Source organism: Bos taurus, chromosome 4 (genome assembly GCF_002263795.3).
Source record: "Bos taurus isolate L1 Dominette 01449 registration number 42190680 breed Hereford chromosome 4, ARS-UCD2.0, whole genome shotgun sequence".
Classification (NCBI taxonomy): domain Eukaryota; kingdom Metazoa; phylum Chordata; class Mammalia; order Artiodactyla; family Bovidae; genus Bos; species Bos taurus.
The window spans coordinates 72,223,732-72,237,268 of record NC_037331.1 but is presented as its reverse complement, the minus strand read 5'-3'; the positions used below and the strand labels follow the sequence as shown (position 1 = coordinate 72,237,268).

The 13,537-nt window shown below is 39.9% G+C and overlaps 1 protein-coding gene across 10 annotated transcripts in view; it reads right to left on the bottom strand.

Moving 5' to 3' along the window:
• ADAM22 (ADAM metallopeptidase domain 22) overlaps positions 1 to 13,537 on the bottom strand; it is a 238,622-nt gene that overhangs the window by 78,058 nt on the left and 147,027 nt on the right. For all 10 annotated transcript variants that reach the window (XM_059885608.1, XM_059885609.1, XM_024990705.2 and 7 more), the window contains exons 5-7: positions 12,517 to 12,599; positions 3,681 to 3,744; positions 1,579 to 1,648 (exon numbers count right to left, since the gene is read on the bottom strand). In XM_059885608.1, coding sequence (XP_059741591.1) covers positions 1,579 to 1,648; positions 3,681 to 3,744; positions 12,517 to 12,599 — 217 coding nt within the window. The remainder of the gene's footprint in view (positions 1 to 1,578; positions 1,649 to 3,680; positions 3,745 to 12,516; positions 12,600 to 13,537) is intronic.

Sequence of the window (13,537 nt, the reverse complement as noted above, 5' to 3'; positions counted from 1 at the left end):
GAGCTTGAGGCAAATAATACTCTTAAAATGAATATTGTCAACTCCTGATACTAAAAGATAACCAGGAACAAACTGAGGTTTTTCAAAGAATATGGCCAAAACTCATTTTTCATAGCAGAAAACTACTGAGTAACCTCCAAAGTTTCTGTTGTAAAGAAATTCTGAGTGAAGTTTTTTAAAAAAAAATTATGATTGTATCATGGCAAGCCTATAATAAAGTCCTTAGTGGGGAACTTTTACTTATTACTTTAAATATTAATTAATGTTTATTGCATCCAGTAATGCCTATTGGATTGCAACTTTGTTCTCAAGCAGCTAATCATGATTTATTTTCTTACCAAAATAGGAATTGTAAAAAGTTTCATATGATAACGAAAGAACAGTATAAAGCATCTATGTGAAGTAAAAGTATCTATTGTTCATTTTCAGATTTTTCCAAATAGCAAATTCTATAAACTAGGAACTTCTATCCCTTTGGCAGCAGGAGAGAAGGGGTGAGTTCTATTTCTCTTTAGCGTAACTGCAGAAAGTCAAGGAGCTACGAATTTATTTCAGAGGAAGGAACATTTGAAAGCACTTACTTCTTTTTCTAATAAGGAGACAATGCAGGCTTTAAGTCATTTTCCTAAGCAGGAGTTTAGACTCTGCTTTAGTCTAGTAAGTTTTCCATTTGCCCTGGTGCCTGTCTCCCAAGGCACAGTCTTGTAGTGCCATAATCCAAACACCCACTCAGCCTCTTACTAGCTGTGGAACCCTAGAAAAGACAAACTAGCTGAGCTTCTGTTTGTTCATCTATAAAATGGGAATAATAATACTGACCTCACAGAGTTGTTACAAAGACTAAAAGAAGTTTAAAAATTAGACTATACTATGGCCATAATCAGGGCTGTCTAAGAAGGGGAGGAAGCATCTCCACATCAGCTATACCATATCTTTAGAAGGAGAACACGAAAATGAGTCCAGTGTGGACAGAGACAAATGCACTCTGCATAATCATTGCTCCTCTAACAAAGCCGAAGCATGAATACCCTGCCCTTCTCACCAAAAGACATGGATGCAACTCTCAAATCAAACCTATAAATAGACGGACCCATAAACACATATTGGAAGGAAAGATCAATTTCACAAATAGCACATCATCATAATAATAAATATTAATCTACAACGGCTCTTTATTAAAATGCTGGGGCAAAAAGAAATGAGGAAGCAATAAATGGGAAAATATTTACAAGCTCATCTCTATGTGTACAAACTGAGTACTTCACCAAGAGTCAATTTTATATATTCTACCTATGCAGACCAATTTTTTCTTTAACAAAGTAAAGGAATACTTTACTTTGAGTCTTATAACTTTAATAAGCTCTTCTTTGTTGAGTTCAAGCAATATCTTTCCAAACTCACCCACTATAAATATAAGGTCAGTTTGCATTTTTTTCTCTCTCTTGATGTCACTTGACTTTCTAAAACTGTTAGGAGCAGTCGTAGGCTGATGATATTCCACATATAATTAGTTATAAAACATTAAAATGAATTATTAAAGCTGTATTTTTTTAAAAAATCACTCTATGAAAATCATACCAGATGGAAGATCATCCAAGGGAAATTCAAACAGTCTGGATTTGTAAACCGAATGAAAATGGAAATCCTCCTGAAATAACACAAACGAGAGATGAGGCACATACACCCAGAAATCTCCAGGCTCAGGCGATCACAGCCAGGGGAGGCGAAACCTTAAAAGAATCATTGCTTGACTACACATTCTCTCAAGTTTGGGAAGGCAATGAGCCCTTGCACATCCCTCCCACTCACTCCTATATTATCCCAGCACCACAGTGATAGCCCATTAGAAGTAAAATGCCTTCATGGATGGAGAAGCCGAAGCCTGTGGTAATGGCAAAGAAATGAATGCACCTATTCCCCCAAGGGGAAGTAAGACATCTGGGGAAAGGGGTTAATGTTTTCTATGACTGGTTCCTTTCCATGAAGCCCTGCCTCCTGTTAGAGCCTGACAGCTTTGCTAGGCAGACTGCAAAGCTAACAGTCTTCCTGTTGGGAAGCAGGTGACTGGCACAATCAGAATGCCCACAGCAGACCCTGCCTCAAAATTCAAGTGTCAGACAAACATCTATAAAAATTCAACAGATAAAAACCCATGTTTCATCTAAGAAAAATTAATTAACATTCAAATAATTTCATCTGGCTTCCTTCAATTACTAAAAAAGGAAGATCATAAATAGTCAAATTTCATGATATCACTTTTTAAAAAATCAGACTGTCAAGCAAAGGGACAAGGACAGCTTTCAGCGGGTACTTGGAAAGTAATACAAAACAGACAGTTTCCCATACAGATTGTTTATGAGTGGCAGAACAACGAGCGTTTCTTGAAATTATTTGCCTCTCTAAGTGCTTGATTGGTGTTCCATGATACACGGAAGAATATTTTGTGTGTACAGAGCTAGGATGGAATGCCTCATGTTTATCTTTAGTTAGTAATAGCACCATTTTCTAGAGAAAGTTTAAACTAAACTGAGGAAGAGAACGGAGAAAACTCGGATTTCTCTAAATTTTATCAGCATGGGGCCTTAAAGAAAATAGGCAATAGAGAAAAATCTGGAATCTAGAAAAGAAAAAGAGTGGGAAATCACATTATCTGTGGATTTGATCCATCATGAACTGAATGTCTATGTCCCTTCCAAACTCATGTTTAAGTCATAAATTCCTAATGTGACTGTATTTGGAGATAGAGTTAGAGGGATGTGATAAAGGTTATCAGAGATCACAAGAGTGAGGTCCGAGTCTGATAAGGCTGGTGCCCTGATGAGAAGAAGAAGAGGCACCAGACCTCACGGGACACTATCTGCACCCCAAGGAGACAGCCCTCAATAGACACTGACCCCACTGGCACCACGAAATCGGACTTTCAGTCCCCAGACTGTGAGAAAATAAATTTATGTTGTTTAAGCCAACTAGACTGACAGACCACAGCACATCACGGTGGAGTTAGTAATGAAGGCTTCAGAACACCTCAGAAGGAAAGTATTTCCAGCAGATGGAAGAGTAAAAGGTAGATTTAAAAAAAAAAAAAAAAAAGATCACTGTGGTTTTCTTTGTTATTGCTGTCCAACTTTTTGCAACTCCATGGACTGCAGCATACCAGGCTTCCCTGTCCTTCACTGTCTTCAGTATTCATAATTTGAGCAAACTCCAGGAGATAGTAAAGGACAGGGAAGCCTGGTGTGCTGCAGTTCATGGGGCCCCAAAGGGTCAGACCCGACTTAGCAACTGAACAGCAACAAGGCAAAACCAGTGATTTAAAAAAAAAAAAAAAAAAAAACTACCTCTTACATTTCCCCTCTGCTGAAAATACTTTTCTTCTGAGGTGTTCTGAAGCCTTCATTACTATCTCCACCATAATGTGCTGCGGTCTTAGTCTGGGTGGCTTAAACAAGATAAATGTATTTTCTCACAGTCTAGGGTTTTTCCTTATTCACTATTTAACTTAAAATATATGTATACATATATGCATTTATATATATAATATGTCTGTGTTTATACATATATTCTTGACCCTGAAATATGAAAAGAAAGCAAAATAGAGAGAAAAAAGAGAAGAAAAAGAGGGGTAAAGAAATCACCCAGCATTGTTTACATTTGCCATGGCAAATAGAAGGAGCACTTACTTGGGAGGTGTCATTTTCTTCCGGCTCAATGACATAGGTGTGGTTCCCATCATAGAACATCCCACTGCCAAGGATAAGAAGACAGTTAGGCCTGGCAATTGACTCTCGCCTCAGAACCAGATCATTTTAAAATCAGCAGCTGCCAGAGGACCAGTTTATTTCTCAAACCCTGCTTTTCATTCCTATCACATGGAGTGCCCACCACATACCACACACACATGCACCACACATAACACACACACACACCACACATACATACATACATACATACATACATACACACACACCACCACATACCAGACACACACATACACCTATATACCATATATTACACACTACAACTCCACATATATAAACACCACATACTATATTCACATATGCGACACACACACATATCCCAATCCATGTATCTTACACATACACATGCCATACATTACACACACACCCACACATACTGCTGAGAAGGAAAGGCCTCGCCCCTAATTCCCCAGAAGCAGCAGGGTCCCCTCATCCAGACTCTTCCACAGGCCCAGGACTGCTGCTGCTGCTGCTTTTTAGTTGCTTCAGTCGTGTCTGACTCTGAGGCTCAGGATTACCATCCTCTAACTGTGGCCCATTATTCCTTCCTCCAACATATTAAAATCTAAAATTTTAATATGCAAAATATCACCTGGAAAGCATATAAAAATTCAAAACTCTCAGAACCCTCTCGGACTTCCAAGCTGAAACCCAGGAAACTGCATTTTAAACAAACCCCCAGTGATTCTGAGGCAGTTAGCCAGGGGTTATACAGAGACTGGCCTAAGCTGTATACTTGGAAGATGCTCTAGCAGTAAGAACTGACATATTTTAACAACTCACCATGAGCTAAATCCTTTACATTCATTTCATCTTTTCCACGAATTTATGCTGGAGGTACAATGACTACCCACATTTCACAAGTTACAGAAACTGAAGCCCAAGAGACAAATGGCTGACAAGTAGCTGACCCAGCCCATGCAACTGGCCACACACTTTCATTCATACAACAGGGTGGTAATGGTGAGGGTGGTGAGAACCGGTCAAATTCTGAATATTTTTCCAAAGTAGAATCAATAAGACTAGTTAATGGATTTTAAATGGAGTTTGCAAGGAAAAGAAGATTCTGTGAAGGCTCCAAGGTTTTGACATGAGCAACTGGAAAAATGGTGTTTCATAAGATCCATTTAATAGGATGGAAAAGGCTGCAGTAAGAGCAAAATAGGATGGGCACAAAGAAGCAGGATGCAGGCCACAAATCCAGAGTTCAATTTTGGACCTCCTGGGCTAGAGATGACTATCAGCCAATTGAGAAATTCTCTGGGGGCATCCTAAGCTACATAGGGTCTCAGCTCCCACTCAGGGAGATCCTGATAGCCCCTCCTTTTAGAGGAATGTGGTCTTTCTGTTACTATCAGTTTCCTCCTGATACTGAAGGAACTTGTCTTTACCACTCAGGCATCTGTGAAAAGTAAAGTTGTGGTCTTCTGCAGTCATTTATCAGTGTTAGGTGGAAATGACTGCATGACGCCCAAGTTGCTAACCACAGAACAGTATGTGCTTTCATTGATCACTTAGTGAAATCTGCTGGTTTTCCTGAGCTATAATTGTAATGGCCTCCAGCTCTGTCTCTATCCAAATTCTTTCGTTCTTGCAGTAACATCTTCCACATGTCCTTAAACTTTCATATACTCATAGAACTGCCCTTTACACATCTGTAATGTTTTCGACCCAAAGTGCACTTTCTGAATTTGAGTGACACTGCATTTGGAATTTAAAGATAAACAGATGCAGTTTGTAGGATATCACTGACAATATATGCCTAAGGAATAAGAAGGGGGAAACTTTTCAAAACAGTAGGCAAATATGGCAGTGAACATTCTGCTGATAACTGGTCAGATCCATCCAGAAAACTGTACAAAACGATCACCCTTTGCCAAAGTTCACACTACACTGATTAAGTAGCAAGCAGATGGCTTTGTTTAAACAGTTATCAGGGGCTGTTTCCTCTTGAATTAGGTTAGTATCCAATGCAAAAATCAGTCACTTTTTATTGAACTCAAACATCTTGATACACTGTATAAACAAAGCAGATTCTAACACCATACATATATAGAAGATTCTGGTTCCATAAATGAAAATATGCCATGTTTAATTAAAAATATGTTCAAACATTTAACAATTAAAAAGCAGGTATGTTTCATTTGCTTTGTTTGAAACCTTTCGGGTTGATTTTTTATACATTCCAGGAAGTATACTGAGTCCATCACACAGTTTATAACTTGTAAAAATCTATAGCGAGGACCAAGTCATTACTGGCCAGTTGAGAGAGGTAAAATTTTTAAAAGTTGCCATCAAAACAAGATTTTGAAAGGAAATAGTCATTCTTACAAACTGTCACAAGCGGGCAATAAATTTACAGTTGATTCCAGTCCTTAATGTTCCCATAGTTACAGGATTTTGTCAAAACATGAAACATAGCAGGCCCAAAATACTATTAGGTCTTCAAATTTGAAAATAATATGTACCTGCAGGTTCTTTATGGAAAAGATATGAGTTTGATTATTTTACCCATTATGTTCTTTAATGGAATTCTGTAAATCAAGAAAATGAAAACTCTCAACATGCGTTTGGCAATTTATAGAAGATGAGTCATGGATGAAATAATGTATCTCATATTGAATCACTACAAATGAGACAACATAAATTATTTACTATTTAGAAATAGCTCTCCTAAATATTTTTCAGCAGTTTGTTCCTAAGGTAAAATCAAGATGAGAAGTAATAAAGGAACAAACAGTGAATTTATTTAACATGCTTATAAAAATCTACATATACCAAAACATACACAAACCTGACAACATTCCTACACACAGTGGGCTTTCTGTTTGTCTTTGTTTAGTCTTAAGTGAAAAATTTTCTAAAGGGAGAAGTAAATTTTACTTAGTGAAAACACCTCAGTTAGTCACTAAAATGTCCTTCAAGATCCCATTCCATCCTCTTTCAAAGGACTGCATAGGATTAGGATTAGTACCTGTTGGTCTGACGGTCTTGGGTCTATTAGGGTTTCTAGAAGGCAGTAATACCTTTTCTCTGCTCTTATGATGTTATATCCACTTGGAAAATGGTGGGGGTGGTACTGGAACATGTACTGGGCAAGATGCTTAAACTGTGACTTTGGACTGAGATGTTAAAAGGAATGAGAGAGGAAGGGAAAAGCCTACAATAGACACTTGCTGTCACAAGAGTCGGCAGACGCAGTGTACTATTCCTGGCTGACAGCTGTGCTCGCCTTGAGATCAGAGATAACAATATTATTGCTGGAGGATACATCAATGTTTGTTTCCAGATTAAGAAAGCCGAGGATCTCACATATTAGGTACGGGTTCCGTGTTTGTAAAAATGTCTCCTTATTCAAAGGATTTATTTAAAATTAGTAAAATAGTCTTTTAGTACAAATAGTAAGCGAACTTACTGTCTTGCTCTCAGGCATGTGACCTCCTTTCTCTGGTTATTTGTCTGATCCCTGTGTTATCTTTTTCCTGCCTCTCAAGTACCTAGTGCCAGAGCCTAACCAGAAGCACAACTTGGGCAGACTGGCCAGATTTCCCAGCCTTTCCCATTAGGTCTCATTTCTCAATTTCTTGGAAGACGTAGCAGTTGAACCCCTCTCCTGGAAGATCCCTTGAAAGCCTGTTCCAGGGCCCATTCCAACTTTTTCAGGTAATGACTCTCTGGAACCCTTAAGGGCGACCTCACTTTTCAGTGACCACTCTCAGCTTGCATTTTTCTCAGTTTTTTCTCTCATCGAAAACAACTATACATACCACATTCCATAGCACGAAGCTGGGCTAGGTTTAGCTTCCCCATTAGACTGGGAGCTCTTGGGGACAGGGCTCACGTTCTAATCTCCTTAATATTCCAAGCAGCTGGCACACAGCAGATGCTCTATAACTGTTTGTTAGATGAAAACACTCATGTTTCTAACTTGGTAACAGACAGGAAGTCTTTTAAAGATTTCAAACAAGAATTTCACAAAACTGAAGTGTGATTGGTTCCTGCCCCAAAAAAGTAGCAGAAATGAGCTGAGATGATTTAGACTAACTAGAATGCTAAACTTAGATCATGAGCTCCTTATTGCAAAATTCAGGCTTACAATGAAGAAAGTAGGAGAAACCACTAGGCTACTCAATCAAATCAAATCCTAAATCAAATTTGACCTAAATCAAATCCTTTATGATTATACAGCAGAAGGGACAAAGAGATCAAGGGATTATATCTGGGTGGCAGAATCCTTGAAGAACTATGGACGAAAGTTTGAAACATTATACAGGAAGCAGAAACCAAAACCATTCCAAAGAAAAAGGAATGAAAGAAGGCAAAGTGGTTGTCTAAGAAGGCTTTAGAAATAGCTGAGAAAAGAAGTGAAAGACAAGGTAGAAAGGGAAAGACATACCCATCTGAGTGCAGAGCTTCAGAGAAAAGCAAAGAGAGATAGGAAAGCCTTCTTAAATAAACAGTGCAAAGAAACAGAGGAAAACAATACAATCGCAAAGACTAGAGGTATCTTCAAGAAAATGGGAGATACGAAGGGAATATTTCATGCAAGGATAGGCATGATAAAAGGCAGAAACAGTAAGGGCTTAACAGAAGTAGAAGATATTAAGAAGAGGTAGCAAGAATACACAGAACTGTACAAAACAGGTCTCAGTGACCTGGATAACCACAATCGCGTGATCATTTACTTAGAGCCAGACATCCTGGAGTGTGAAGTCAAGTGGGCTTTACGAAGCATTACTATGAACAAAGTGAGTAGAGGGACAGAATTCCAGCTGAGCTCTTTTCAAATCTTAGAAGATGAGGCTGTTAAAGTGCTACACTCAATATGTCAGCAAATTTGGGAAAATCTGCACTGACTGTAGGACTGGAAAAGGTCAGTTTTCATTTCAGTCCCCAAGAAGGACAATGCTAAGCAATGCTCAAACTACCATACAATTGTGCTCATTTCACACACTGGCAAGGTTATGCCCCAAATCCTTCAAGCTAGGCTTCAGCAATGCATGAATCAAGACTTACCAGATGTACAAGATGGGTTTTGAAGCAGCAGAGGAATCAGAAATCAAATTGTCAACATTGGTTGGATCACAGAAAAAGCAAGAGAATTCCAGAAAAACATCTACTTCTGCTTCATTGATTACACTAAAGCCTCTGACTGTGTGGATCATAACAATCTGTGGAAATTTTTTAAAGAGATGAGAGTGCCAGACCACCTTGCCTATCTCCTGAGAAATCTGTATGTGAGTCAAGAAGGAACAGTTAGAACCTGACATGGAACAACGAACTGGTTCAAAACTGGGAAAGAAGTATGTCAAGGCTGTGAGCTTCCCAACTGACTCTGTGGGTAAAGAATCCACCGGCAATGCAGGAGATGGAGGCAGACACGAGTTCATTCCTGGGTCAGGGAGATCCCCTGGAGGAGGGTGTGGCAATCCACTCCAATATTCTTGCTTGGAGAATACTACGGAGAGAGAAGTCTGGTGGGCTATAGTCCATAGGGTCGCAAAGAGCAAGACACAAGTAAAGAAATGGAACACACACACACGCATGCACACACGTCAAGGCTATATATTGGCATTCTGCTTATTTAACTTATACGCAGAGTTCAGTACAGTTCAGTCACTCAGTCACATCCAACTCTTTGTGACCTCACGGACTGCAGCACACCAGGCTTCCCTGTCCATCATCAACACCCGGAGCTTGCTCAAATTTATGTCCATCGAGTCGGTGATGTCATCCAACCATCTCATTCTCTGTCATCCCCTTCTCCTCCTGCCTTCAGTCTTTGCCAGCATTAGGGTCTTTTCCAATGAGTTAGTTCTTCCCATCAGATGGCCAAAGTATTGGAGTTTCAGTTTCAACATCAGTCCTTTCAATTAATTTTCAGGACTGATTTCCTTTAGCATGGACTGGTTGGATCTTGCAGTCCAAGGGATTCTCAAGAGTCTTCTCCAACACCACAGTTCAAAAGCATCAATTCTTAGGCACTCAGCTTTCTTTATAGTCCAACTCTCACATCCATACATGACTACTGGAAAAACCATAGCTTGACTAGATGAACCTTTGTCAGCAAAATAACGTCTCTGCTTTTTAATATGCTGTCAGGGTTGGTCATAGCTTTTCTCCCAAGGAGCAAGGGTCTTTTAATTTCATGGCTGTACTCACCATCTGCAGTGACTTTGGAGCTCAAAAAAATAAAGTCTATCACTGTTTCCATTGTTTCCCCATCTATTTGCCATGAAGTGATGGGACCAAATGCCATGATCTTCATTTTTTGAAAGTTGAGTTTTAAGCCAGCTTTTTCACTGTCCTCTTTCACTCTCATCAAGAGGCTCTTTAGTTCTTCTTCACTTTCTGCCATAAGGGTGGTGTCATCTGCATATCTGAGGTTATTGATATTTCTCCCCAAAATCTTGATTCCAGCTTGTCCTTTATCCATCCCAGCATTTCGCATGATGTACTCCGCATATAAGTCAAATAAGCAGGGTGACAATATACAGCCTTGACGTACTCCTTTCCCAATTTAGAACCAGCCTGTTGTTCCATGTCCAGTTCTAACTGCTGCTTCTTGACCTGCATATAGTTTTCTCAGGATGCAGGTGAGGTGATCCAGTATTCCCAGACTACCTTAGAGAATTCTCTACAGTTTATTGTGATCTATACAGTCAAAGGCTTTGGTGCAGTAGTCAATAAAGCAGAAGTATATGCAGAGTACATCATGTGAGATGCCAGGCTGGATGAATCTTAAGCTGGAATCAAGATTTCCAAGAGAAATATCAACAACCTCAGATATGCAGGTGATACCACTCTAATGTTATCATTAAGAAAGTGAAGGGGACCTAAAGAGAATCTTGATAAGAGTAAAAAAGGAGAGAGAAAAAGCTGGCTTAAAACTCAATATTCAAAAAACAATGATCATGGCATTTGGTCCCATCACTTAATGGCAAATAGATGAGTAAAAAGTATAAGCAGCGATAGACTTTATTTTCTTGGGCTCCAAAATCACTATGGACAGTTGCTGTGCTTGCTTCTTGGAAGGAAATCTATGACAAACCTAGACAGAGGATTAAAAAGCAAAGTCTTCACTTTGCCAACAAAAGTCTGTATAATCAAAGCTATAGTTTTTCCAGCAGGATGTATGGATATGAGATTTGGACCATGAAGAAGGCTGAGCACTGAAGAATTGATGCTTTCAAATTGTGGTGCTGGAAAAGACTCTTCAGAGTCCCTTGGACAGCAAGGAGATCAAACCAGTCAGTCCTAAAGGAAATCTACCCTGAATATTCACTGGAAGGACTGATGCTGAAGCTGAAGCTCCAATACTTTGGCTGCAAAATGCAAAAAGTGGACTCAATGGAGAAGACCGTGATGCCAGGAAAGACTGAAAGCAAAAAGGGTAGGGAGAGGCTGAAGATGAGATGGTTAGATAGCATCACTGACTCAGTGGATGTGCATTGGAGCAAATTCAGGAGATACTGGAAGACAGAGGAGCCTGGTGCGATGTGGTCCATGGGATCGCAAAGAGTCAGACATGACTTAGTAAATGAACAACAACAAAATGCTGAGGGATGACAAAGTAGCTTTATAATTACTTTGCCAACAAAGGTCCTTCTAGTCAAGGCTATGGTTTTTCCAGTGGTCATGTATGGATGTGAGAGTTGGACTGTGAAGAAAGCTGAGTGCCAAAGAATTGATGCTTTTGAACTGTAATGTTGGAGAAGACTCTTGAGAGTCCCCTGGACTGCAAGGAGATCCAACCAGTCCCATTCTAAAGGAGATCAGTCCTGGGTGTTCATTGGAAGGACTGATGCTGAAGCTGAAACTCCAATACTTTGGCCACCTCATGCAAAGAGTTGACTCATTGGAAAAGACCCTGATGCTGGGAGGGATTGGGGGCAGGAGGATAAGGGGACAACAGAGGATGAGATGGCTGGATAGCATCACTGACTCAATGGACATGAGTTTGAGTGAACTCCGGGAGTTGGTGATGGACAGGGAGGCCTGGCGCGTTGTGATTCATGGGGTCGCAAAGAGTCGGACACGACTGAGGGACTGAACTGGAACTGGAACTGGAAGGGGTCACATGACAAGAAAAAGACAGCCACTTGGGTATCACCATCATGGACAGGATGGAGGAAGCTGATATATTCCCATGTTAAACACCAGCAAACATACTTTGATATTGAAGGTTATGAGAAAGGAAGAAAGGCCTTGAGGAAGGATGAAGTCCATTCCATAGAAATTTCTGAAAACAAATGGACCCTCCCATGAGTTTGCTGTAGGTTAGGTGGGATTCTGGCTGAATAAAGTGCTAAAATACATGAGCTCCTGTGGTCACCCTTTATTTTTGTGTAAGGAGTCAGGAGTTCCCTGTCTTGAAATTTCTATTATTCCATACATATATAAAAATGAACATCAAGGAAGAAGAAGGACAGAATTGGTACCAAGGGGCTAAACACCCACAGAAACAGAAACCAAAGTTACTCAAACCACTCCAGTCTCCATCTGGATGAAACTAGAAAAATGTTTCAAACATCACTAAGGAAGCATGTTATAATCATTAGCGCCTCTGGCTTCTGCAACTCTAATTTAACAATCTGCTTGGTTTACAAACCACAGAGGGAAAAAAGTCCTCATCCATCACTGTTTGAAAACTATTAATAGCTCTTGACTTAAAATAGAGATTTCAACCAAAGTGCATTAAAAATAAAGTAAATCACTGGAAAAAAATGGATGATACAAAAACTTTGGGGACACTTACTGAAGTCCATGGCACGTCGACAATGCCACAAATGAGGCAGGATTTCCTCGGATGTGGCCCTGGTAGTAACAGTGTTCTCCTCCCTGAAAGCAGAAATAGAGAATATAAACCTTTGCCATCACAAAGAGAATCAGCCACGTCATTTCGCAGTCTTCTACCCACACTGCATCTTCATGTGCAAAGGTCTGTACAACGTTTCATTATCCAGATTAGTATTATCAAACCATTTCTAACAGAATTATTCATAAGCACTCCCAGTGAGCTGACTCCAAATCAAAAGATAAGGAAATAAAAGTTGACTTAAATTTCCTTTTATGTAGATGATGATAGACAGAACAAAGAAACACATATTGAAATGCATATGTGACCCCCAGCACCAGGAAGAGTTCGGTGAGCTATTTCCCTGGTTGAGTTCCCCTGAGGGACTCAACCTTGCATGCATGCATGTTAAGTCACTTCAATCGTGTCTGACTCTTTGCAACCTTATGGACTTGTAGCCCTCCAGGCTCCTCTGTCCATGGGATTCTCCAGGCAAGAACACTGGAGTGGGTTGCCATGCCCTCCAAGGGATCTTCCAGACCCAGGGATTGAACCCGTGTCTCTTATGTTTCTTGCATTGAGAGACAGGTTCTTTATTGATAGCGCCACCTGGAAAGCTCACTCAACACTGAGTAGCAGCAAAATGACGATTTTCTCAAAATTAAGCAAAATGAATACAAATCATCTCAGAGTTACTAAATTAACAGAGGAAAATGCCCTCTTTCATAGTGTTTATATTAAAACTTGACAACTTTATGATATTCTTTTCTCCAACCAGGAATGGCTTTACTGGTAGGCAGTCCAGAGAAGGGTCTAAAATTGACAAGTTTCTTCTACCAGCAAGTCACATTAACTAAATTTCACCAAGAGACTCATTTCTTTGGATTAAGTATTCCTGGAAATACTTAATCCAGGGTAGAGCCTCTGACATCTCAAGGTGGTACCCTAGTCTTTAGACACTGGCTACTCAGGCGTGTGGTCT